Here is a 26235-nt window from a genome sequence, read left to right as displayed (position 1 = left end):
TCCAAGTCGTTTCGACACCTTCCTTCCTATCTTTCATTTGAAGAGCTTCTTGGAGGTACAGAACTTCAATATACAATTAAATAGTATATTCATATTGAAATGAACCCGAATATTTTCGGCTGACACTCGTCAGGGGTAATCGTCAGCAACTAGTAGAGAATTGGAAAGAACATTGTATATCAACAATCGTATCACAAAATATGACGTCACCAGCATGAAATTTCGAATGAGAGAACGTTCAATGTACTATTTTTAGGTGATACACGAACTCCTTTTGTTGACAGAGTTTTGGTTGGTGTATTTTGATAAAAGTTGATTCCAAGGCACACAAATGGAATTGTGAACGACCTCGACCTACGATTCGAAATCGGTCGTCTCGATAATTATTCGCACAAATCGGATTATCCAACAGATGTTTGCCGATGGCAGAACTAATGGCCTTTGATCGATCAGCATCAATCTTAAGTGGATGAGTTAAGGGTGAGCTTTTCACATCGCGTGACGCACGTGTTCTGATAAATCTGGGGACATGTCCCCAGATTTATCAGAACACGTGCGTCACGCGATGTGAAAAGCTCACCCTTAACTCATCCACTTAAGATTGATGCTGATCGATCAAAGGCCATTAGTTCTGCCATCGGCAAACATCTGTTGGATAATCCGATTTGTGCGAATAATTATCGAGACGACCGATTTCGAATCGTAGGTCGAGGTCGTTCACAATTCCATTTGTGTGCCTTGGAATCAACTTTTATCAAAATACACCAACCAAAACTCTGTCAACAAAAGGAGTTCGTGTATCACCTAAAAATAGTACATTGAACGTTCTCTCATTCGAAATTTCATGCTGGTGACGTCATATTTTGTGATACGATTGTTGATATACAATGTTCTTTCCAATTCTCTACTAGTTGCTGACGATTACCCCTGACGAGTGTCAGCCGAAAATATTCGGGTTCATTTCAATATGAATATACTATTTAATTCTATCTTTCATTGTATCGCAGTCTTCTAGTGTATTGAAATGAGTAGATTTAATTGAATTGAATGGAATATTCAGATGCTTAACAAAGCGCTCTTTGTAGTCGTGTACATAAGGAAGTAGATATATTTGAGGTTGTTTCAAATAAAATCACGCTAATGCGCTATCACTATCCAGCGAGAAACATGTGGTATAAATCGGCATTCAGCATACGCGCCTGTAACAAGGTTTTGCCATGATTAATATTATGAAATGAAACAGTTTGAATGAGGCGAGGCAAGAAACTAACAATGCTCCATTTGCAGGTCATATCCGAGATGGTGTCGGTGAAATCATTATACTTTATTTTCATTTTACTAAACTTATCTGTGAGTGATACCAAAGTTTCGAACATGTACAGTGCAAACAGCGACGACACCGTGGCCTCAGGACCTCGGGGCCTATTCAACTACGGAAAAGTCAGGCTGCTTATTTCCTGTCCAAGATATGGCTCCCCTCTCAGGAGATGCGGTCGTTTCAAAGTGACAAAGTAAGGCATGATAAAAGTGCAATATTTATTCTATTGCCGACGGATCTTTGGAGTTTTTCATTCAATAGGGAACAGTGCAATCGGTTTCGCTGTTGCTGGAGGCCTGCCAATGCATTTGCGAAATCCGCACGATGCGTGAATCCTAATTACAATATTTTGAATCGCATGGGTATGATGGACGCTGGCTAATATTGAAAGTAAACTACATACAACATATTTTCATCTTCCATTCAGCAAGTTCTACTTTTCAAGACTGGGGACAGTGGGGAAGATGCATCGGTATGTCCAAGTGCGCTCCGGGAACTCAGTATAGATACCGAAAATGTATCGGACAGATGTAAGTGGTGAAGTTTGGTCTTTTGATTTAAACTTATAGGTTGCTGGTATTTTCGAAATGCAATAGTAATAGCTAGACGTGAAGTGAACTTGTGAAGTCAGATTACGATTGGCAAAATACCTACAGTAGGCCTAGTAGTGAGATCGATGGTCGATGTTTTCTCGGAACCTATAGGGCCTACACAAAAGCTTTACGTTATGAACATTTCAGTGCTGTCATCAGGGCAGATATGCGGGACCTTCTCCAAGACCGTGAAATTGTAGATAATTTGACCCAAGCTACGCGGTCTATACATATCAATGATGAGTAATGAGCATCGGACGGACTCGGATAGGATTCGGACCGGGTATTGGACAATTTTGTTGCAGTCGGATAGGATTCAGATGTTTTCGCGGAATTTTTTCGGATATTCTCGGATAGTTGTAACTTTAGATACGTATATTTCGGAATAGTTGAAAACATAAGTTATTTCTTCTTATACAAGCAGACAGTATGAAATCATCAAGTCGGTAAACAAAAACAGACATCAGTTGACACCTTGTGATATATCACTGATAGCATGGCTGATGAATGTTGACCTCTCATTATTGTAATATTCCATGGTAACAATTAGCTTTCCTATTACTTATTGATATTTATTGGATTCAATGGTTCAATGCATGATTGTTTTATATGTTCATTGCGTACAAATTTCTGAACTTTGTCATTTGCTTTCGATCCGAGGTACAACTTTCATCCGCACACCTACTTTAAATTAGCAGCGTTGCCACTTTGCATTTATCTTCCAATAATTAAAAGTTTAATTTTTGAGTTTGCTCATTCCATTGATGCTACTAGCGATCTTCTAGTGCAGAACTGTAACTCAGCTCAGATTTACTATTGATATCTTCTGCGACAATGCTGAATATTGGATGTGATTTTCGGATATAGTCGGATAGTTGGATGAGATTCGATCTTTGGATTCAGACGGATAACTTCACAGACCCGCAACCTGTCGGTCTTAAAAATCAATATCCGCTCATCACTGATTACATATGTAGTCATCAAAGATTGTGTGACCATATTTCACAACGATGTTGCGATGACCCGAGCCCACTTTTTCGTATGACTTGACTCGAGTCACTTTGCAAAAATGGCTTGACTGAAGTAGATGATCACCTGAAAACCAATGATACTTAGATTATTGTAGCCCTGTCCAATACTCAAGCAGGTTTAAGGAACTCGATCTATCCGTCGTATGATGAATATGCGAGTGAAAATATAAAGATCCTGCTTAGGTCTACAATATGTTCATCTGTTGAGGTAGCAACAGTATCAGTTTTATTATGAGGTAGTAAGAGTTATTGATGTAGTTGGTTGGGTATATAGCCGACTCAAAACAGTGACAGCAGCGTCTGTAAAAGTATCAGAGGTGACATTGGCGGCGTGCAAGAAGTTTAAAGCATCATTGTGAGATCAAGAGCGACGCAAACCATACGAAGTGCACAAATATACATTGAACAGTGCTCATGAATAAAACAGGGCAGAAAGCGAATCCAGAATATTCCGTCTTATGATCCGCTTCTGAAAAGTGTGAAAAAAGAATAGAACCGTGGGCATTTCTAGACTTCCATCGCGTTTGATGTCAAGATAGAAAAGCATTCGGCACACTTAACGTGTCAACGGTGATCGAGTCAAGGCGTATATGTAGCCTAATGCTAAAAAAGAATGGCTAAATTGCATACGATTGACTGATTGATCGCGATGGGGGTTGTACTTTACGGAGGAACGCAGAGATAAAATTCGATTTATCTGCTATCTGTGTATTCAATTTTGGGGCATCAGACACGTACGTCGAAACGATAATTTTCAATTCCAATAAGTTACTCAACAGTAGTCAATACAATATGCAATGGTCTTAAATAGCTGGTTCGTGGTACAGAACTTGAATATAGCTTTCAATACAACATCCATTGTAGCAGTATATTTATTAAAGGTCAACTGCATCTTAAAAATGACTTTGCCTTATTTCGTACGTTATGTGGTTAGGAATATGAATAAAATAATGAAAATTGAAATTACCTGATAGTTTTCAAGTAATTTAAATTATAAATCGAAAAGCTGAAAAACGGATATGAAATCATTCAGCTATGAAATGACGTCATGTGAGTTACACATCAGAAGTCCTGGAAAGGTAAACAGATAGCTATTCCTGTTGGGTTTGATTTTGATACTGGATTTGATCGTGAATATGGAAGGTATGAAGAAGATGCGGCACGGAGGTACATCTTGTGTCGCGTATGGTTGCTCCAATACGCGATATTCGGTACCCAAAGTGTCTTTTCATCGCTGTCCAAACCCTATGGCTGGAGAGGATTATGAAGACTGTGTGAAAGTGATATCCAATCCCTGTCAAGAGGAAGAGATGATAGCTTTCACCCAGCAGAGTTATATGGCGAGTCAGAGTGAGTACTTGAACAGTGTAATCATATTTATACCAAGTCTTCACCAAGATATTGATTTGCAGGCATTCAGATTCAGAGGAATGTCCGGAGAATAGCAAGACCCAGTTTGTGATTGTGGGCAGAAATAAACTGATGAGCATTTCTCAACATTGTCCAATGTGTCAATCAGAGTTGGACGTGCAAGAGTCTGGTTTGGTGCATGGCTGTTCTACAAGAAGAACAGCCGAAAGTTGTGGCATCAAAGCATATCAGAGAAACGCATCCAGAAATAAAACATAGCCTACATTTGACACCTGGGATCTTGCAAAAGGTGAGACTGGCTATCTATTCTAAACAGTCACTCTTTTCCATTCACGCATGATACAATCCACCAGGTTTCCGCAAGAAGCTGTTGGCACTATCAAATCGAGCTGACTGCAGAATAATTCGGCACTGGATCAAAGCTATTACGAGTCAAGTTTATTTTTGCGCACGCCGTGGTGATGGAGACCCAGATTTGTCATTGGAAATCTGGCAAGCAGTTGCTAATCATATTGTAAATGTTCATCAGCAACCAGCAGTTAAGGTGATTTACGGGTAGTGTAGATGCCGTTACATCCTATAAAGATGAAATTGGCTACTTGACTGTATCAAAAAGAAAAAAACTGCTCCATTCAGCATATATACATTATACATATAGGCCTAAATTTAAGTTGAATGAATAGCATCTTTGATTGTGTTGTTTACCATTATGACAATCCATTTTCAGATTCATTGGCATATGAAAGGATTTTCGATGTTCTCTACTCCACGTGAATGGAAAATGACATACGTTATCTATCGCCGAATGGAAACACTGCTGGAAGTGAACCATTCAATGCCCTCCTCAATCATTTCTGCCCAAAGTTATATCACTACAACCATAACAGTCAAAAAGTGAGGTAGGTACCTTGCAGTGTCTCGGCTATTCAAAACAACCTATATCAGATTTTGGCATAATTACTAGCCTCATCAGTTTTGCATTTTTTGTAGGATGCAGTTGGCAATTCTGCATTTCAATGAAAATTGCTCGAAAACTCGGAAAATGTCGAAAGAAGGAGCACCGCGGTACTGTGTCAAATACCCGAAGTACAAAAATGGGAATGTACGGTTCACAAGATACTTTTAAATTCAACATTTGGTAACTGCCGTTGATCTGACTGCATCATAAGATTTCGTCATATTGTTCTGGATTACTGCAATGAGCTTGTTGACAAGCTCTCATCAGAGCTGGACCAGAAACTGTTGAGTTCAGCGATTGTGCTGAGACCGTTCCACCTCCTCTGACTAGCAGCATAATCAAAATTAGCAGAGAGAAAGCTATTGCCTGACATAAAACCCGATATGCTTTTCTGCCTGACACAGTAGTTATTTTGGTTGATTAATTGTATGCGTTTATTATTTGTAATACAACTGTACATTCACAATGTGGCGTTACTGAACTGGAATCCTTTGTAAGAATTTGAGTAAATTTTGTTCGGACAGCAGTAACAACGGATGCAGGCAGGATTTTCCGCTGGTTTTTGCGACAGAATTCCCATACCCAGCGAACACAATTTCTGTAGGCAGTATGTTTCAACTTCCTGAAAAGTGAAAATAAGTGTATTAGTGCGAGATAAGTATTTGGCAACCGAATCAGAGACTCATCCCATTCATGCATCGAACTCGATGTTATTATTCTGTGGCCATATTCCTGTTGATATCCATAGTAGGACATCTCCAATACGTCAACGTCCAGACACACTGAATTGAATCCTGGCAATTCTGTGATACACTTTTGTTCTGTCAGTAACTCTCGGAACCTCCTTACAGCACAAACTTATCAAGATACATGACTGAAACGAGCTATTACACTACAGACTATATATACAACTACATTTCATGTAGTCTCGACGAGTGGCTTGCGCTGAGCAAGCTAGGCTTGTAACGGACGTTTTGGTCGTTGCCTAGCTCAAACGACAGTTCGTTATATTTACTTGATTAGAGTTTTGGCTGTAACAATTTTAGGCTTGTCGAGTAGCTTGTCAACTCGAATTGAGACTACCACCTCACTTTCTTTGCTTCCTACAATCCGAGCCTACCCCTGAGACCCGGTCAAATGTAACTCAAACAGTTACAGAATAGGATAGCAATTTACTACATAGAAAGATCACGTCAACGTCGAGGCAATAGTCACAATAGCGGTTAACAACAGTTAACTCTCTAGGGTCTAAACTTACAATCTAAACAAAATACAATCACCTGAATGATGGCCTAAACTTATACAATACTTACACAATACAAATAATGCCCTAAATGCCACGTTGAATAACTAAATTTAGCCTAACTTCAATCACTGATCCAATGATATTACAAGCAACAAAGCGACTAAACTTCAACAAGTGACTATCAAGACACGAGGGGAAAATCCAACCAGAGAGGGCACTACTGAGCTGTGAGGCTCACAATCACTTGACCATTTCTCGTGTTACAAGGCTGATGACCCATCATATGAAGCTGCAACTGCAAGGGGTTCCACTGAGGTGGGATCGATCGCATCAACACCTGAACCAATCCCGCATTTGAACGGTAATTTTGAAAGTACGTGCAAAAATGATACTTACATTCGACATCCGAGACTCGGGCTCAGTTTCAATATCACTTGGCAAATCCGTTACAATGGAAACCTCGGCTATAACTACCTAGAATAAAAACAGCGAGAACACAAACAGCCGCTGGGACCGGTGTTGATAAAATATGTGTCACTCACTTGACGTCACGATGCACATTCTGCTTTTTCTGTAAACATGCCAATATTGGAACTTTCATTCAAAATTACGGCAATTTCCGATTGAGTTGAAACACGGAAAGTCTGTAATTTCGTTATGAAAAAAATTCTGAACATGATTCCGCAAAGTTGTCATGAAGATGCAGTTGACCTTTAAACTCGAAGACTTTTCGGGTGCCTCTTTTCAAGAGTTATCGGCACACTGAAGGGATTTAAACAGATTTAAAAGCAAAACCAAAAAGGCAAAGTATGACGCAACAATCAAAATCACAGACCATAAAATTCGCATTGTATCAATGGCAACAATAACAAACTACGAAGTATACGGACATACGGTACTATAGTAGCAGCACAATTTGTAAATATACAATTACACGCACGGAACAACACGCACTACTGCGAAATTTGTAGGTTATAGAGGAAATCTTTCTGTCTACATAAAATAGGTTTGCTCAATTGAATAATAGTAGACTCCAACATTGCGCGTGGTAGGTCTGTGTTTCATTTAAAAGTGTTGGAGTCTAATCATAACCCTAACCTAACCCTAATCCTAACCCTAAGCTAACCCTAATCCTAACCCTAATCCTAACTTAACCCTAATCATAACCCTAACCTAATCCTGACCCTAAGCTAACCCTAATCCTAACCCTAACCCTAACCTAACCCTAATCCTAACCCTAAGCTCCTAATCACTTGATAATAATATAATTATGTAATATAATTCACATTAATAGTTGGTAATACAATTTTACACAAAATTCTCCGAGGGCCGAATTTACCGATTGAATTCGGTGTGTCAGTAAATTCGGCCCCGTAAATATCCGCGTTATCTCCCGTGACTGTACGATATACGCATACCCTGACCTTCAAATCACTCGATAATAAAATAATTATGTAATTCATTCACAATAATAGCTGGTAATACATTTTTATACAAAATTCTCCGGGGGACGAATTTACCGAGTAAATTCGGCCATCGGTAAATTCGGCCCCGTGAATATCCGCGCTATCTCCCACGATTATGCGATCTACGCATACCCTGACATCCATATCACATAATTATAGTATAATTATGTAATTAATTCATTTTAACGGTTGGAAATACATTTTAATACAATATTCTCGGAGGGCCGAATTTACCGAGGTCATGGGCCGAATTCACTGGCCGAATTTACCGAGGGCCGAATTTACTGGCATCCTAGTACCGTATGTACGTATACTTCGTAGTTTGTTATTGTTGCCATTAATACAATGCGAATTTCATGGTCTGTGATTTTGATTGTTGCGTCATACTTTGCCTTTTTGGTTTTGCTTCTAAATCTGTTTAAATCCCGTCAGTGTGCCGATAACTCTTGAAAAGAGGCACCCGAAAAGTCTTCGAGTTTAATAAATATACTGCTACAATGGATGTTGTATTGAAAGCAATAGTCTTGTAAGTCATTCGGTAGGGACAACTCATATGTGTAACTAGAATTATAACAGTATCGCCCGCCCCAAATCATGATTATATAGACATTTCGACACCAATCCTACGTATTCGATGCATAAGCAGGTAAGATTTCTAATATCTACTGACTATAGACAACTGAACCACGTTAAAACACGAATACGACGTATCAAGGCGCATCTTATACAGTTTTGTTAATGAAGCAACATGCTACATATTGTTTATCGTCCTTAGTAACGTTATAGCTACTGAAATATTGTATTGTGTATGTGAGATACTATACGCGACATAAAATATTGCGCTCAAATGATCTGAGAGCTGTGATTTTCCATAAGTATCAGCTAAACACGCAACACTTATTGCTACAATCAACAGTGTATCGATTCTCAATACCTTGGAATGATAACGTTGTGACTCTCACATATGACAGCCTTCGATAGCTCAGTTGGTAGAGCGGTGGACTGTAGAGTGTGAATGCGGTAATCCATAGGTCGCTGGTTCGAATCCGGCTCGAAGGACGTATTTGATCATAATTTTTCAGTGGTTCTCATAACTGTCGGTCATGTTCAATGTTCCCCGTTATTTCTCACGAGTCTGCGCGCGCTCACAATTCTCACACAACAGTGCGTAACGACATCACTTCGGCTTTTTTTGTGCGCGCCACACATTTTTATGTGCGCGAAAGCGGAAGATCGCGTATGTGGTGACGATAAGCGCCTAGCGCCCACGCAGCATTGGTTCGATTCCGCGTCGGAGGTTGTTCTGGGCTCTTATCGCATTCTACATTGTGTGTGTCTTGTTCGGATGAAAATATACTCTGACCAGTATTGAATATAAAAACGATAAATTAGCCGATTTCCATTGACCTTTGGGAAAAATAATTGCCCACCCCTGGGAACTATATCTCTCTATAGTATGCACTATGCTTGTAGCGAAAATGTAATCCATTTACCTCCCTTTCAGAATTTTTTATGGTCGCGATGGGGTAGAGGTCGAAGTTGGGTGGGTAATGTCGAGTTTGGATTTGACTAGTACAAATATTTCGAGCTTGAATCGCGGCCGAGAACGTACGAATGGAGCGATACGGGCATATATGTTAGAGCGTTCAGTCAGATATATTTAACTAACCGGATACCGGAACAAAATATACGTGTAAAACGGGTTATTTTGGAACTGCCTCGAAAATTGACTGGAAAAGAGGTCGATTGGTCACATACTATCCTCACATACCGGGGTTTTCTGGGATCACCGCGAAAGTTGGTTGTTTTTCTAGTTCATTTACTAGCGATCAGATTAGCTACCGTATAAATTTCCCGCATATATCTCCATTCTTGTATACGAACATTTTTGGGGCAATAAATATTTGTCGAGCTTGATTAGCGAGCGATGAGTCGAAAAAGGTTGGGAACCACTGCATAGACAATCGTCATTGTGAATATCTTATAGTTCGTTACAAGAGTGATCATTTAGCTGGTATTGTTAATGAAATTGGTTAACTTATGGTGAAAGCCCCGTAACTTTATTTTAGAACTAATAATAATAATAATAAACACTGTTGCCAAACCCACAACAATAGCAAAAGCAGCACGAGTTCAATACAAAAATGCAACGCTCAAAATGAGAGAAACGATATGGGAGTCGATGCCTCTTCAGTCTTCATGGACAGCACAAGAAGTTAACTTCACAGCCCTATGTAGACGAGCTTTCATGGACCTGGCTATCCATCTCTGGCCTGAAACTGGCAAGCGAAGGATTCATTTTCGCATCACAAGACCAATCGCTTCCTACAAAATACTATCGCAAAAGAATTCTGAGGCAAAACACGGACGGAAAATGCAGAATGTGCCCAAACCAAAATGAAACTGTAGCTCATCTCATGTCCGGCTGTGGTGCACTTGCAGCTACCGAATACACATGGAGACACAATAGGATTGGTCACTACATTCATCTTGAATTATCAAACATTTTAACATCAACACTTCGACAAAATATTGGTATGACTACTGTAACACGAGAAATGGTCAAGTGATTGTGAGCATCACAGCTCAGTAGTGCCCTCTCTGGTTGGATTTTCCCCTCGTGTCTTGATAGTCACTTGTTGAAGTTTAGTCGCTTTGTTGCTTGTAATATCATTGGATCAGTGATTGAAGTTAGGCTAAATTTAGTGATACAACGTGCCATTTAGGGCATTATTTGTATTGTGTAAGTATTGTATAAGTTTAGAGCCTAGAGAGTTAACTGTTGTTAACCGCCATTGTGACTATTGCCTCGACGTTGACGTGATCTTTCTATGTAGTAAATTGCTATCCTATTCTGTAACTGTTTGAGTTATATTTGACCGGGTCTCAGGGGTAGGCTCGGATTGTAGGAAGCAAAGAAAGTGAGGTGGTAGTCTCAATTCGAGTTGGCAAGCTACTCGACAAGCCTAAAAGTGTTACAGCCAAAACTCTAATCAAGTAAATATAACGAACTATCGTTTGAGCTAGGCAACGACCAAAACGTCCGTTACATTTAAGTTAACAACAATCTCAGAAGTAATTTGAAGACTATCAAAACGGCAACCTTTGATAGAAACGGTCGTCCACAATTTGATATATCCAAGTCTATTGTATATACTTGGCCATTTGTTGAATATCAATTGCTGCAAGTGGAGTACCGGTACTGTACCATTGACAACTGCTAGTTGCATTCGAAGAGCTGACATTGAATTGATTGTTAGAATCAGCTTTAGTAGCAGTTGATACAAATTCGTAAGTCTATTGAGGCTGGTGTTCCCAATAGAAAATTTGACTGCTAAGCCAAGGGTTCTCAGCAGAAGTATTTTGCATTTGAATGAGATATAGGTTCTCATATGAGGCTAGTGTCCTCCATACAGGAAATTGTCCTAGTTGTAATTGAAAGTAGAAGCAAGTTCAGGAGTTGTTGATTGGCCCAGCCCTAGGTAAGCAAATAGTTAGTTCACGCCAGTCAAAGCGGTAATGTGCAACTGAGGTTCCAACGTCTCTCCAATTCGTAACTGATGAAAAACAACAATGACCATGGCAAGAATTAAGTGTGTGTCTGAAGAAGAATTGATTCAGAAGTTTGCCGGACTGCATAGAAGATATGAAAGCATTGAACACGAAATCTTGACCCGAGACGTAAATATCAATCTTCTGAGACATCAAAGTGATCTACAGTGTATGTTTCAAGAATATTCTACACTCTGGAGTTTATACCTCCTTGGAGTCGAAGATGATCTAGAAAAGATTGCATGTCATAAAGATCATGATAAACAAGTGAGATTTTATCATGAATTCCAAAGTAAGTTGGAGAGATGCATGCAAGAAAGATCGAAACATACTCGTTCGCATTATGTTGGAAGCAGTCATCATATGTCTCGGCGATTAGGAAATGCATATTCTGCAAGGATACATGATACTGTAAACGTGAAGAGAAAAGAAGCAATCATCCAAAAGAAAATGGCTCATTTGAAATTAGCTCATCAGTTCAATCGCGAAGTTTTGGAAGATGAGAAATTAATGATTGAACGTAAAACGTCACGATTACGATTGAAGCAAGACTTTGAACTTGCTTGCGTTGAAGCAAGTATTTGGAAATCCTCATCTAACGTGCACAAGCTACATTCATACTCGCAGAAGAATACTGAAGAAATGACTGTTTGTCAAAGTACTGCTCTGAAGCAAAGCAGTGTAAATACAGAGAATCCAGTTTCTCCTGCCCTCGTTGGACTTGCTGTGAAAGATCTTGGCAACACTGCACAAGTATTTGTCAATGGGACAAGCAAAGACAAATGTGATGCGAAAGGTCAGGATGTGGAATGTCCAAGTAATTCTGAAGCTGTAGTATTCAATTCCACTGAAGTCGATGTTATCGTCGATCCTGTCAATGTGCCACACCCAATTGAAGATTGCATCAATGCAAATACTTGTGTTCAGGACCTTGGTATTTTGAAAGGAAACTATGACAACATTGAGGACTGTGATACAGAATGTTCTCAAACCACAATGGTTAAATTTGACAGTGCTAGGTCTTGTAAATTTCCTGATATTGGAAAGGCGCTGAAATGTATTCCGGAAGACGTTCTCCATGTGAACAGAGTTGATAATCATATTCCGGAAGATACATTGTTGTGTGAACACTCAGGTTGTTCACGTGATGCAAAGTTTGAAGGTGAAACCGAATCACCTAATGCGCATGATGAAGTATCAATACTTCACAAGTCAAGCCATCCTGATCCAACTGGTAATGGTCAGGTAGCAAAGATGCCTGTGCAATTTGTGCATAGAGAAGTGACAGGAGATCAATTCACATTTGAGAAACGATATTCTCTTGATGCCAATATTGAAAAGTTGATGACACAGGTGTCAATGGATTGCGCATTGGATTCAAAGATTGAAGCATGCTCTCGTTCCATAACTGGTGACGATGGGATTCGCGATGTGAGTGCTAATTTCCAATCGCAATTGTTGAAGGATCCACAAGGGTATTCTGACGGCACTGAATTTGATGAAGAAGCATCTCTTTATAATGGGGCTTGTCTTCAAGAGCTTGCTCGGTTTGGTAGCATGGACAAATCAATGTTGGAGTTGGCTGCCATTTGGATTGGCACTGACATATTGTCATTATCCTTCTTTTATAAGGAGGTGCAGACCGAAACAGCTTTGGAGACCTTGAAGAAGATCGAGTGTCTGGTGAATGCCATTGTGCGATGTGGATCGAACTCCGATGTCTCCCAAATAAGAAGAGTGGAACCTTTCCTCATGGAGTTCCAGTTTTTCGTTCGTACTTGGTTGATTGTACAGCCAGTAAACAGATGGTTGTTCGAAAATGTTACTTGAAGACTGTTGATATATTTGAGAGATTTACTGAAGTCTCACCAACCTTTTGAAGAACATTTGACCTATATTGATAGTTACATTGTGGCATGAGTTGATTGGTAATTTGAATTACTTTTCTTAGGCTTGATAATATCTCGTGCTATTAGGTTAAGTCGATGTATTCTCGTAATTCCTACATCTGTGGGGGGGAATGTAACACGAGAAATGGTCAAGTGATTGTGAGCATCACAGCTCAGTAGTGCCCTCTCTGGTTGGATTTTCCCCTCGTGTCTTGATAGTCACTTGTTGAAGTTTAGTCGCTTTGTTGCTTGTAATATCATTGGATCAGTGATTGAAGTTAGGCTAAATTTAGTGATACAACGTGCCATTTAGGGCATTATTTGTATTGTGTAAGTATTGTATAAGTTTAGGCCATCATTCAGGTGATTGTATTTTGTTTAGATTGTAAGTTTAGAGCCTAGAGAGTTAACTGTTGTTAACCGCTATTGTGACTATTGCCTCGACGTTGACGTGATCTTTCTATGTAGTAAATTGCTATCCTATTCTGTAACTGTTTGAGTTACATTTGACCGGGTCTCAGGGGTAGGCTCGGATTGTAGGAAGCAAAGAAAGTGAGGTGGTAGTCTCAATTCGAGTTGGCAAGCTACTCGACAAGCCTAAAAGTGTTACAGCCAAAACTCTAATCAAGTAAATATAACGAACTATCGTTTGAGCTAGGCAACGACCAAAACGTCCGTTACAACTACAGCCCAGCACCAGTGACAGAAAACGACCAAGTAAAAATTCTGTGGGATGTACCAGTAATAACTGACCGCGAAATCAGGAGCAACCGCCCGGATATGATAATCAAACTAAAAAAGACAAGAGAATGCTTGTTCATTGAACTGGCTGTCCCAGCTGATCACAATATACTGCAAAAAGAATCAGAAAAACAATCGAAATACGCAGAACTCAAAATGGAATGCGAGAAAATGTGGCCATGCAAAATAAACTATGTGCCGTTAGTCATTGGCGCTACAGGGGTCGTAAGCAAAAAACTCATGAGACATATCCGACAGATTCCGGGTAACGTTCGATTCGACATGATCCAAAAGATCACGTTTTTGGGCACTGTGCATATTCTTCGGAAGGCCTTGACGGCTTGAATGCACCACTGGACTAAAATTACACTTGTGAATCACTGCATAATTTCTGTAATTTCGATTCTTCATTTTCAATCATCTCTACCTCAGCTCTGTAACCCTTGCCAATCCTTCATCTACTCCAATTCTGTAATCTGACCTCTTCATTGCATACAGCAATAACAATTTAACTGCATTACTGAAATTTTACAACAATCTCGCCATTTTCCTTTGGGGGCAGGTTGCTCCCCGGATTATGTGTGTATTTACCAGTTTTACGGTGAATAAAGAATATAATAATCGATTCTTCATTTTCAATAATCTCTACCTCTGTTCTGTCACCCTTGCCAATTCTTCATCTACTGCAATTCTGTAATCAAACCTTACCAGTTTTACTATAAAGAATATAATGATAATGTAAGTATGCTTTCATCAATATTTGTATTTTGTAGATGTCGCGGAACGGCTAGAGAACCACAGACTTGCCTAACGCCAGGATGCACACCAGAAGAACATACTACCACACCTCCTACCACACTATTAACTTCAGCATCTACTATGACAACTGATACTCCATCAAGTACCACCCATACCATTGAGATACTAGCAACTTCAACAGTCACCACAGATCAAACGACAATGTCATCATCTAGCACTAATATTACCAATGTTACTCCACTGAGCACTACTACTGCTACTGATACTACAACATTTCATACTGGTACTACTGATATCAACGCAACTACGACGGCTTCTACAACTACTAGTGAGCCTGTTACAACTAGTACTTCTACCGGTACTACCGTAACTGTAACATCTTCAACTACGACTACATTCGCGTGGGCAAGCTGGAACGATTGGACAGGATGGTCTCGCTGCACAATCCCGGCAGAGCCCGACTGTGTGACTGGCACTAAAACAAGGAACAGAGATTGTGTGCTCAGCGGTGTGGTCGTTCCTGGTTCCACTCTGGGATGCGAATTCGGACATAGCTCGGAGGTATGGAATTTTTGTAATTTGAGCGTTTTTCATGCTAATTATGGGCTTGGGACACTGATTCGACTTTCAAGCAGTGTTGGGATCAAGTCGCTACCTTCGAGTCACGAGTCACCTCGAGTCATTGCACATTTTGACTTGAGTCAAGTCAAGTCAATCGATTTTCGAAGGTGACTCGAATCAAGTCAAGTCAATCGATTTTCAAAAGTGACTCGAGTCAAGTCAAGTCACTCGGTTTTTGGAGGTGACTCGAGTCAAGTCAAGTCAATTCGAGTCACGAGTCAAGTCAAAATTCAAGTCAAAATGAATTTTCGAAGTATCAGTGACGATTCAAAGTCTTTTCATTTTGCTAGATGTGTGAAAGACAGAATAATTGGCCATTTATCTTGAATCAAATAACGAATATAAAGTTAAATATCGCGAAACAATAACTTCATATTGTTAATTTATTCGCTAAAAGCTTTTCGACTAACTCTCATCAGTAGCGAACGTTAGTGATGGGGTGAATCAAATTCGAAATGTAAGAACTATTTTGTCTGTATGACGTAATAATAACAAAAACAAACAACTAGTAGACGGGCTAGATACGGTAGTAACGGTACAAAACAAACGTTACGAGTACATATTCGGTTATAAATAACCGAAAACACAACACATAACATTAATGAAATATTCCAAGAGTGTAGAGGCGTTCCTTCTGGCGACAGAGAATCGGCTTTCGTAGCTTTATGATCGTAGATTCCAGGACCTTTAAATGAAAAAGAGAACGGCCACGAGCAAGTATAGAAAATTGACTGTCGTTGTAATGATCAGCACATTCTGGATGGGATAAGAGATGCTGTCCAATAGCCGAATTACAAGCAGTAACTTGATCATAATCACGCAGTGTGTCAACAGACTGCGATGAAGGAGTTGGAGAAACATTATTTATTCTAATTTGCCGTGGGACATGCTGGCGAATTCTTTGCTGCAAGCGCTGAGACGTGCGACCTACATACCGACTGTCACATCGGCACGTGTATTCATATATTATATTGCTTTGATTTGTCGCAGGTAGCACATCCTTTTGCGTTGCAGGCATCAGAGATTTCGTCGTGAAGATTATCTGAGGTTCTACTTGTGAAAAACAATGGCTCACTGACGATTTAATTTGTTTTTCAAACCTGTTGGACACTTTCCCAATCCAAGGAAGATGCAAATAAACAGGACATTTTCTAGGTCCGAACGGTTTAACTTTTCTGAAATCTTTGAGTTTACGATCTATGGTCATTTTAATGATATGATCAGGATAACCATTTGACTGAAAGATTGACCGAATGTTCTCCAATTCAGAATCAAGTTTGACTTTACTACAAATCATCAGAGCCCTGTGTACCAGAGTTCTTATCAAATTTACTTTACGTTTTACTGGACAGAAAGAATCCCACGAAATGTATTGCCCACTGAATGTAGGCTTACGGTAAACTGATGTAACAAAATTAGCACCCGTCTTTTCCACTACAACATCAAGGAATGCTAATGAATTATTAACCTCTTTTTCCATGGTGAATTTCAGTGACGGGTGAAGACCATTCAATTTGCTCAGAAACAAATCACACTGGGATTCATTTTCAAATATGGCGAAGGTGTCATCAACATATCTTTGATACATTAATGGTCGATCAATATCTTCGAATAACCGTTTTTCGTAATACCCCACAAAAATGTTAGCCAGAATGGGACCAAGCGGCGATCCCATTGCAACACCGTCGATCTGTGTATATATGGTGTTATTGAAACTAAATTCGACATCACAAGTGATCAATCGCATTAATTTAACAAAAGAAGACCTTGAGAATGGAGGAGATGGAAGGACACCACCATAGAGTTCATTGGCACAAATCTCTATAGTCTCTTGAACTGGCACGTTCGTGAATAAACTAGATATATCAAACGAACACATAGAGATTTCGGACTCATCGAGATCAACATTACGAATGGTATCAGCAAATGTGAACGAGTCACGAATGCAGTTACCACCATAGAACAAACTCACCGGCTCAAGATATCTCGCAATCCACTTCGCGACTTTGTGATACGCTGATCCAACCATCGATAGTATCGGACGTAAGGGTACATTCGATTTATGGGTCTTCGGAAGACCATACATACGTGGTCGAATGGAGCCAGTGGGTCTGATATCGTCGTATTCAGCAGAAGAGATTTTTCCCGCCTTCTTGAGGGTCAATAATAGACGCTGAATACGAGCTTCTATCTTGGAGGTGTTGTCATTGTCACACGCAGGGCCAAGGATTTCAAATTTAGACTTGTCGCCGAGAATTAAATCCATTTTAGAAATGTAGTCACACTTATTCAAAATGACTACACCAGATCCTTTATCAGGTTTGGTTATGTGAATTGACTTATTGGATTTCAGGGATCTGATGCTCCTGTAGCAATCGGACGTCATCGTGAAATCACTTCTGTCGATTGGAGTTCCACAAAAACCATGCGCTAAGCTACTTAGTTTGGCTTTAAGGGCCACAATTTTCTCACTGTGTTCCTTTGCTCTGCTTTCATCATCAAATTTCTGGTGATGATGTGACAATTGTCCAAGTAATACCTCAAATTCAGCAAAGACTTCCTCACGCTTGATTTCTGTCGGTGGCACAGAAAAATCAAGACCAAGAGATAGTACCAACTCTTCTGTGCCACTCAGCTCATAGTCCGATAAGTTGGTAATAACCTTACTACCAGCAACTGCCTTGGTACCGTATCGTGTCTTGAGAAGCAAGCTGATGTTACGCTCATTCTGCCGTACCTTCTCATCCTCTTTACGTGCATCAATTTTGGCCATATAACGACAAAACCGTATCAGGTCAAAATAAGATAAAAACTGCACTGCCTGCTGCTTAAGCTTGGCACAACGTTGCGATACGGTACTCATCTCTTTTATGCTGTTCTCGATCTCATCATGTAAAAATGCACTCTCAATCCTGGAGTTGATGCGAGCACGCGATTTCTCTATCCTCGTCTTCAGAAACTTTGGTACAACTCTTTTCTTTATACAAGCCTTAAGAAAGGCTACATGATACCGCAGATTTCGAATTTTCCCCCGAGTTCTGACCAACTTATTAAGGATCTCCAATTGTTGGTCACTGTACCTTTTGCGAAAGTATTTGAACAAGTGATTTGTGGTACAGAACTTCAGAATAACGCGAAACAATAACTTCATATTGTTAATTTATTCGCTAAAAGCTTTTCGACTAACTCTCATCAGTAGCGAACGTTAGTGATGGGGTGAATCAAATTCGAAATGTAAGAACTATTTTGTCTGTATGACGTAATAATAACAAAAACAAACAACTAGTAGACGGGCTAGATACGGTAGTAACGGTACAAAACAAACGTTACGAGTACATATTCGGTTATAAATAACCGAAAACACAACACATAACATTAATGAAATATTCCAAGAGTGTAGAGGCGTTCCTTCTGGCGACAGAGAATCGGCTTTCGTAGCTTTATGATCGTAGATTCCAGCACCTTTAAATGAAAAAGAGAACGGCCACGAGCAAGTATAGAAAATTGACTGTCGTTGTAATGATCAGCACATTCTGGATGGGATAAGAGATGCTGTCCAATAGCCGAATTACAAGCAGTAACTTGATCATAATCACGCAGTGTGTCAACAGACTGCGATGAAGGAGTTGGAGAAACATTATTTATTCTAATTTGCCGTGGGACATGCTGGCGAATCAGCGGATCAGCGTATCACAAAGTCGCGAAGTGGATTGCGAGATATCTTGAGCCGGTGAGTTTGTTCTATGGTGGTAACTGTATTCGTGACTCGTTCACATTTGCTGATACCATTCGTAATGTTGATCTCGATGAGTCCGAAATCTCTATGTGTTCGTTTGATATATCTAGTTTATTCACGAACGTGCCAGTTCAAGAGACTATAGAGATTTGTGCCAATGAACTCTATGGTGGTGTCCTTCCATCTCCTCCATTCTCAAGGTCTTCTTTTGTTAAATTAATGCGATTGATCACTTGTGATGTCGAATTTAGTTTCAATAACACCATATATACACAGATCGACGGTGTTGCAATGGGATCGCCGCTTGGTCCCATTCTGGCTAACATTTTTGTGGGGTATTACGAAAAACGGTTATTCGAAGATATTGATCGACCATTAATGTATCAAAGATATGTTGATGACACCTTCGCCATATTTGAAAATGAATCCCAGTGTGATTTGTTTCTGAGCAAATTGAATGGTCTTCACCCATCACTGAAATTCACCATGGAAAAAGAGGTTAATAATTCATTAGCATTCCTTGATGTTGTAGTGGAAAAGACGGGTGCTAATTTTGTTACATCAGTTTACCGTAAGCCTACATTCAGTGGGCAATACATTTCGTGGGATTCTTTCTGTCCAGTAAAACGTAAAGTAAATTTGATAAGAACTCTGGTACACAGGGCTCTGATGATTTGTAGTAAAGTCAAACTTGATTCTGAATTGGAGAACATTCGGTCAATCTTTCAGTCAAATGGTTATCCTGATCATATCATTAAAATGACCATAGATCGTAAACTCAAAGATTTCAGAAAAGTTAAACCGTTCGGACCTAGAAAATGTCCTGTTTATTTGCATCTTCCTTGGATTGGGAAAGTGTCCAACAGGTTTGAAAAACAAATTAAATCGTCAGTGAGCCATTGTTTTTCACAAGTAGAACCTCAGATAATCTTCACGACGAAATCTCTGATGCCTGCAACGCAAAAGGATGTGCTACCTGCGACAAATCAAAGCAATATAATATATGAATACACGTGCCGATGTGACAGTCGGTATGTAGGTCGCACGTCTCAGCGCTTGCAGCAAAGAATTCGCCAGCATGTCCCACGGCAAATTAGAATAAATAATGTTTCTCCAACTCCTTCATCGCAGTCTGTTGACACACTGCGTGATTATGATCAAGTTACTGCTTGTAATTCGGCTATTGGACAGCATCTCTTATCCCATCCAGAATGTGCTGATCATTACAACGACAGTCAATTTTCTATACTTGCTCGTGGCCGTTCTCTTTTTCATTTAAAGGTCCTGGAATCTACGATCATAAAGCTACGAAAGCCGATTCTCTGTCGCCAGAAGGAACGCCTCTACACTCTTGGAATATTTCATTAATGTTATGTGTTGTGTTTTCGGTTATTTATAACCGAATATGTACTCGTAACGTTTGTTTTGTACCGTTACTACCGTATCTAGCCCGTCTACTAGTTGTTTGTTTTTGTTATTATTACGTCATACAGACAAAATAGTTCTTGCATTTCGAATTTGATTCACCCCATCACTAACGTTCGCTACTGATGAGAGTTAGTCGAAAAGCTTTTAGCGAATAAATTAACAATATGAAGTTATTGTTTCGCGTTATTCTGAAGTTCTGTACCACAAATCACTTGTTCAAAGTTAAATATGCATGCAAGAAGGCGTTGCATCGCTCACGCACACGTAGAACTGCAAATAAAATACGTGAGTAACTGTATAGCTACATGCGATAGTCTGTTAATATCTACCAATAGGATCGAATAGGAAGCCTCGAGAAGTTGAACCAAATTGATGTGGTACAATACACTACCCATCTACACATCCGTGAGAAAACAAACGCATAAACTATATTCGTTCGTTTTAATTCATACAAGAGGGTTGGTGCGCATAGTGCGTAATGTACGCACCGAGCCGTCTAAGAAACAGAGATAAGTTGCTATGAGATTAATCTACTGCTGCTACGACAACGTAAGCTGTGATCATTTCGTTTGTGGTCAATTTATTTGTGATGTAACAATAGAGGATCAGTAAAACGCAGGGTTGTAATGACTCGAGTCATGACTCGTCTCGAGTCCGACTCGAGTCATTTTCTCAAAATACGGAAATGACTCGACTCGACTCGAGTCAATCTGTCTATTGACTCGACTTGGACTCGAGTCATTGCGCATGACTCGAACCAAGTCATATGACTCGAGACTCAGACGACTAAGACCGTCCTTTGCTTGTAATTTCGAAGGGAAGTAAAGTAACCACATCTTGGTATTTCGTCTATTGGTACTGGTACTTGAAAATGAGACCAGTAACTGCTAAAAGTGAAATATGAGTATATTATAAATGCAAACCATTCGATATCACCAGACAAAGTTATAAAAAGTGGGTTTAACCAGTCTTTAACTGGAAACTGAGCAGTCAACACAATGACTTGGACTCGGACTCGAGTCATAGTACCATTAATACCATGACTCGGACTCGACCCTCTTATCGATGGCTTGGACTCAGACTTGACTCGTGGTGAAGTGAAAATGACTCGACTGGACTCGAGTCAAAACTATAAAAGTGAGATTGACTTGTGACTCGGACCCATGTGACTTGGTTACAACCCTGGTAAAACGTATACAATCAGTGGGTGACTGGTTACTAGAGCTGGGCACAATGATTCGAGTACTCGAATCTGAATCGAGTATTAATTGTGATGATTCGAGTCGAGTAGTAAAATACGATTTTTTTCGAGTACTGAAATTAAACGCTCATTGCCACTGGAAACTAATTTGTCAGCAAGAATAATAGTTTCGACAGTAATTTTCACTGTTGAAGCATAGTGTCATATATGGTGTCGACACAGGCAAATCTCACGCCTCAGTGAAATTGTATCACGTCACTATTTCCATTTAGCTACAGGCAATTTGTCGGTCATTTTTGACCGGATTGCCGAGCATTAAATTTGTTAAAACGGGTATCAATCGAAAGTCGACTCTGCACTGATTACGAAAATATAAATTTTATTCCGCTCGTGGCCCTGGAACTCCCACAATCAGCCTCGAATTTTTCATTGTTATGGAGATTGGCATTGGGACGCAACAATGCTGAACAATGCTGTCTGGCTCTTTTCTCTTGAGCTACTCTCTCGTTTCGCCTGTAGCTAAAAAATTACCCAAGTATCTTTAATGTGATGAATAACAGGCCTTATATTCTTTGTAGTGGCATAAAAGGTACCCTACATATTTGAACTCTCACATATTACACTATATTATGACGCCATAATGAGTGATACTCGATGACTCGACTCGACTCGAGGCATATTTCGTGATTCAGAATCGAATCACTCAGGTACCCGATTTTGCCCAGCCCTACTGGTTAATCTCGCAAGTGACGCCGGCGTATCGCTAACAATATGAGCAATGAGCATACACAAAATACAGTGATTTAATCGATACCGTTTACTTGATGACTTGAAATTGACTCGTAAATTTTGCTCCGAGTCACGAGTCATTCCGCATTTTTGAAGCACCGAGTCAAGTCAAGTCAAGTCATTTTTGCAAAGTGACTCGAGTCAAGTCAAGTCATACGAAAAAGTTGACTCGAGTCTGACTAGAGTCAAGTCATGACTCGAGTCATCCCATCACTGCTTTCAAGTACTCGGAACTTAATCGAGTATTCATTCTAATGATTCGAGTCGAACAGTGAGAGTGGATATTTGCGAGTCTGAAATGATACGCTCCTTGCCGCTATAAGAATTAATTTATAAACGAGGAGTATAGTTTATAGATTAATAATATTTTCCACTGTGGAAGTCTGGAAACTTCGATTGGTCATTTCGTAGCATACCAAACAACTAGGAGGGTTTACAAAGCTACGCACTTTGGTGGAATGGCATAGCTTTGGAGTCGTGATCAACACTCAACAATGTCACACAGTGCAATGAAATAGGCATGGTCCAAAAATACTAAATCATCGTCAATGTGATGTAGAACTCAGGCATTCGATTCAGCCCAGCCCTGACGCTAACGGTGCACACGTATTCTTACAGACAGTTCCATGCAACGGTACGCTGTGCATAACGATGAGTCCTTGGACCACTGGAGAATGCTCGTCAACGTGCGGATTTGGCACTGTAGTTCAAGTTCGCTTTTGTGCAGAAGGAGGGAGTTCCACGCCGGAAAGCTGCTTCACTAAAATCAGTAACTGCTCTGGTCTTCCAACGTGTCGTGAGTATCAAATTTCCAATGGACCCATAGACTAACCTATGGAAACTATGGAACTAACCTATGCGGGTCAGCGATCAGACTTGGGCTATTACATTATTCTATTTGTCGGGATCTAAATCTAATTTAATCTGTCAAGTGTCTCTATGCTCTCATTTCAATACTAATCTTATTTCTGGTTTTCCTGAAAATGCTACATGATAACGGTGTCGTGCAAAACGAACCAATCTGGCTGTACATACGTTTGCATTCTCGTGCTTGCTCTGATTTGATGTGAACTCGACGTGTTTTTTGATGTATTTTCTCCGAACACGGGATTTGCTTCGATTTCCAAGTATTTGCAAATCCAGTAATTCTAATACCGGTCTAATTTGGAAAACAACTATGTAGCTATCATTTTAGTTGTAATAAACCAATTTGGAAAAGCTGAAAATTCTCTAGTTTTCCAACTCTGTCTGTCTATGGTCGGAAAAGATTAGGATAGATATCGGAATTGTTGTATTACTGCGCTCGAATTCTATATTCGATCGTTCGAAACAATAGAAGTTTTAGTCTTTCAAGCGGTATGCCTATTTTGGGGTAGAATATAATTTATATTTTCTAATTCAGTGCGACAGTAGCTTACGTTCATGACCACTTGTGATAATTTTGCACCAAGTTCGCAAACATAATCAGATAACTGAACAATTTCAGCTTTTCCTAATTAGATTAGAATTAGAATTACTGAATTTCCAAAAAATCTTAAAAATTGAAGAAATTTCCGAATTAGATATAAATACAACAAAAATCAAGTTTAGTTCATCTTAAATGCTAGTTCTTTCTCGTGAGCAGGAGAACGACAAATGTATCTACAACAAGTTTGTCTCGTTTCGCACTTGCACATTTCTCCTGTAGCATTTTCATGAAAACCAGAAATTAAATCATCATAAAAACTGAAAACCCAGATACATTTCACAAATTAGATTAGAGTTTGATCTCAAGGATTTCGCAATAATTAGTAAAATATCAAACAACTAGGCTTTTGTAAACCAAACCAAACCGAAACCAATGCAGTCCAGCTAGTGGTTTCTGGTTGCTCGACCGTGCTTTCACGTGTTTCCCATCGATCCGTAGTTTATATACCAATGGACTAACATCACAGCATCAAAGTTGCTCATATTTTACAGCTTTCATTAACTATGATATCGATCTCGTTCTCATAATGGACTCGACTACTGAAACCGACCAGTGCGTGCTGAAGGAATTGTTACTCGAAGAATCGGCGCCTTTCCCGAATTCACTGATCCGGCAAAACTTCCCAAACTTTTTCGCCCAGAAAGACTTCGTGGCCAAGTATGGTATCGCAAAGTCTGATTCACAGTAATAGCGCTAATTGCCCATGTTTGTTTGTTCAGTTTTCATGATAGTTGGAGCTCGCTGACTTCTGGAGACTATAGATTTGCAGTCCTGGCTCATTCAGGAGCGTGTCTTCCAAGCAGCAGTTCAAATTTCTATCCTCTTAATTTTCTGAACGAAGTTTGGAACAGGAATATGGTATGACTATGCTAGTAGGGCTGGGCAAAATCGATTAGATTACTTGAGTATTAGGCTTCGAGTCGAGAATCATTCATTACGTCACGACAGATTGAATGATGTTGAAAGTTCAAACATGTACCTTTTATGCGTCCTCAAAGAATATAATGAGAGTTCTACACTCAGTAAAATATGATTCGGTATTTTTGACCATATTTCATTGCACTTTGCGACAATGCTGTGTGTATCACGCGTTCACAGATATCATGGTGAAAGTGCAACGAGCATCGTAGGGTCCGTACCGGAGCTTAAGCAAAATCTACCGTATCATAAACGGAAAATAATCAATGGGCACACTGCTTTTTACCGGTTGGAAATTATAATAGCCTGTTAACTTCTGAGGTAGAAATGGGAAATAAAGGTAATAATACTACTTTAGTAGTTCTATAAAATCATGCCCCGTGAAGTTATGTAATTTATTGCAAATACCGATGTAATTGATCACAAATACCGATATATAACATATAAATATGTTTGTAGGCGAACTATAATGTGGCACAATTAGGAAACGATTGATATACGAGTCGGTATAGAAGCGGGAAAAACCGTGGCGTCGCAGTTATGTTATTATAACCAAACGGTCATCGCTTGGGGATCCGTAATTCTAGGAGTTAGGTACGCTGATGAATGCATATAGTAACTATGGCTAACTGGCGCTATCTAAAATATGGACTGTTGTGTATGTTTTGAGATATCACGGATTATTATCAAAATCTACGGACTGTTCAAAATGTTGAATAACGATGCAACACAAAAGGTTTATATGAATCTTTTTTATTTGTTGGAACCCAAATTGAAATTTAATTTGAGGTTGATGACCATGACATCAGAAAATAGAAAATATATCACCAATTTAAATGCCCGAGTGATGCGATGAGGAAGTTAGCTGAATTTAAATACCGGAAGCTTGGAAATATGGCCAGATGTTGATCGTCACACATTAGATACAGGATAATACGTTAGTCGTCGTCATTATTGTATTAGCGCGGATCTAAACATAGGACGGTAATTCCATACCTTTTTGGGTTCGAGAAATAGGATAGAGTTAGGGGATATCAGAAGTCTATAGTCAGAGCTTAAAATGCAAATGTAATGATAACAAATGAATCGTGTTTTGCCAGTAGAAGCATCGTGCGCACGAGATTAGTTGTAATAATTGTAAAGATGTTGT

The 26235-nt window shown here is 39.6% G+C and overlaps 4 protein-coding genes, 2 long non-coding RNA genes and 1 other non-coding gene across 7 annotated transcripts in view; 5 read left to right on the top strand and 2 right to left on the bottom strand.

Annotated features, from left to right (window-relative positions):
- Positions 1-1185: 1185 nt before the first annotated feature.
- Positions 1186-23530, top strand: LOC145452764 (uncharacterized). The gene is made up of 5 exons (XM_080330917.1): positions 1186-1511; positions 1580-1680; positions 1746-1848; positions 14939-15485; positions 23318-23530. The coding sequence occupies exons 1-5, from the start codon at positions 1249-1251 to the stop codon at positions 23528-23530; spliced, it is 1227 nt and encodes a 408-aa protein (XP_080187043.1). The 5' UTR covers positions 1186-1248.
- On the top strand, positions 3817-5738 carry LOC145452050 (uncharacterized). Its single transcript, XR_013919178.1, has 5 exons — positions 3817-4292; positions 4355-4602; positions 4667-4857; positions 5041-5212; positions 5304-5738. It is a non-coding gene; the product is annotated as an uncharacterized LOC145452050 (long non-coding RNA).
- Positions 6233-13915, top strand: LOC145452049 (uncharacterized). The gene is made up of 2 exons (XM_080330263.1): positions 6233-6321; positions 10743-13915. Exon 2 carries the CDS (start codon positions 11557-11559, stop codon positions 13363-13365), a length of 1809 nt encoding a protein of 602 aa, XP_080186389.1. The 5' UTR covers positions 6233-6321; positions 10743-11556; the 3' UTR covers positions 13366-13915.
- On the bottom strand, positions 6424-8481 carry LOC145452051 (uncharacterized). Its single transcript, XR_013919180.1, has 2 exons — positions 6914-8481; positions 6424-6854 (listed from the first exon to the last, which is right to left on the bottom strand). It is a non-coding gene; the product is annotated as an uncharacterized LOC145452051 (long non-coding RNA).
- Positions 8955-9042, top strand: Trnay-gua (transfer RNA tyrosine (anticodon GUA)). Its single transcript is given in 2 exon segments — positions 8955-8991; positions 9007-9042. It is a non-coding gene; the product is annotated as a tRNA-Tyr (tRNA).
- Positions 15911-19210, bottom strand: LOC145452818 (uncharacterized). The gene is made up of 2 exons (XM_080330962.1): positions 17518-19210; positions 15911-16230 (listed from the first exon to the last, which is right to left on the bottom strand). The coding sequence occupies exons 1-2, from the start codon at positions 18694-18696 to the stop codon at positions 16144-16146; spliced, it is 1266 nt and encodes a 421-aa protein (XP_080187088.1). The 5' UTR covers positions 18697-19210; the 3' UTR covers positions 15911-16143.
- A 1134-nt stretch (positions 23531-24664) lies between the features above and the next one.
- The window catches only part of LOC145452822 (uncharacterized), a 345136-nt gene continuing 343565 nt past the window's right edge, over positions 24665-26235 (top strand). Inside the window, exons 1-2 of the mRNA XM_080330966.1 lie at positions 24665-24824; positions 24887-25025. Coding sequence (XP_080187092.1) covers positions 24694-24824; positions 24887-25025 — 270 coding nt within the window. The 5' untranslated portion in view covers positions 24665-24693. The remainder of the gene's footprint in view (positions 24825-24886; positions 25026-26235) is intronic.

Source organism: Botryllus schlosseri, chromosome 12 (genome assembly GCF_051294905.1).
Source record: "Botryllus schlosseri isolate E-star chromosome 12, Bs_hap1, whole genome shotgun sequence".
NCBI classification, from domain to species: Eukaryota; Metazoa; Chordata; class Ascidiacea; order Stolidobranchia; family Styelidae; genus Botryllus; species Botryllus schlosseri.
Note: the sequence above shows the minus strand (reverse complement) of the source record. Positions and strands in the feature narration are given on the sequence as shown.

What these genes read in the sequence shown, in the direction of transcription:
- LOC145452764 (XM_080330917.1), top strand. Translation starts at nt 1,249, where the DNA reads ATGAGGCGAGGCAAGAAACTAACAATGCTCCATTTGCAGGTCATATCC. An exon ending in GGTCGTTTCAAAGTGACAAA is followed by an intron (nt 1,512 to 1,579) that starts GTAAGGCATGAT and finishes TTCATTCAATAG; the next exon opens with GGAACAGTGCAATCGGTTTC. An exon ending in CGAAAATGTATCGGACAGAT is followed by an intron (nt 1,849 to 14,938) that starts GTAAGTGGTGAA and finishes TGTATTTTGTAG; the next exon opens with ATGTCGCGGAACGGCTAGAG.
- LOC145452049 (XM_080330263.1), top strand. Translation starts at nt 11,557, where the DNA reads ATGACCATGGCAAGAATTAAGTGTGTGTCTGAAGAAGAATTGATTCAG.
- LOC145452818 (XM_080330962.1), bottom strand. Translation starts at nt 18,696, where the DNA reads ATGAAGTTATTGTTTCGCGTTATTCTGAAGTTCTGTACCACAAATCAC. An exon ending in TTGCGAGATATCTTGAGCCG is followed by an intron (nt 16,231 to 17,517) that starts GTGAGTTTGTTC and finishes TTTCATTTAAAG; the next exon opens with GTCCTGGAATCTACGATCAT.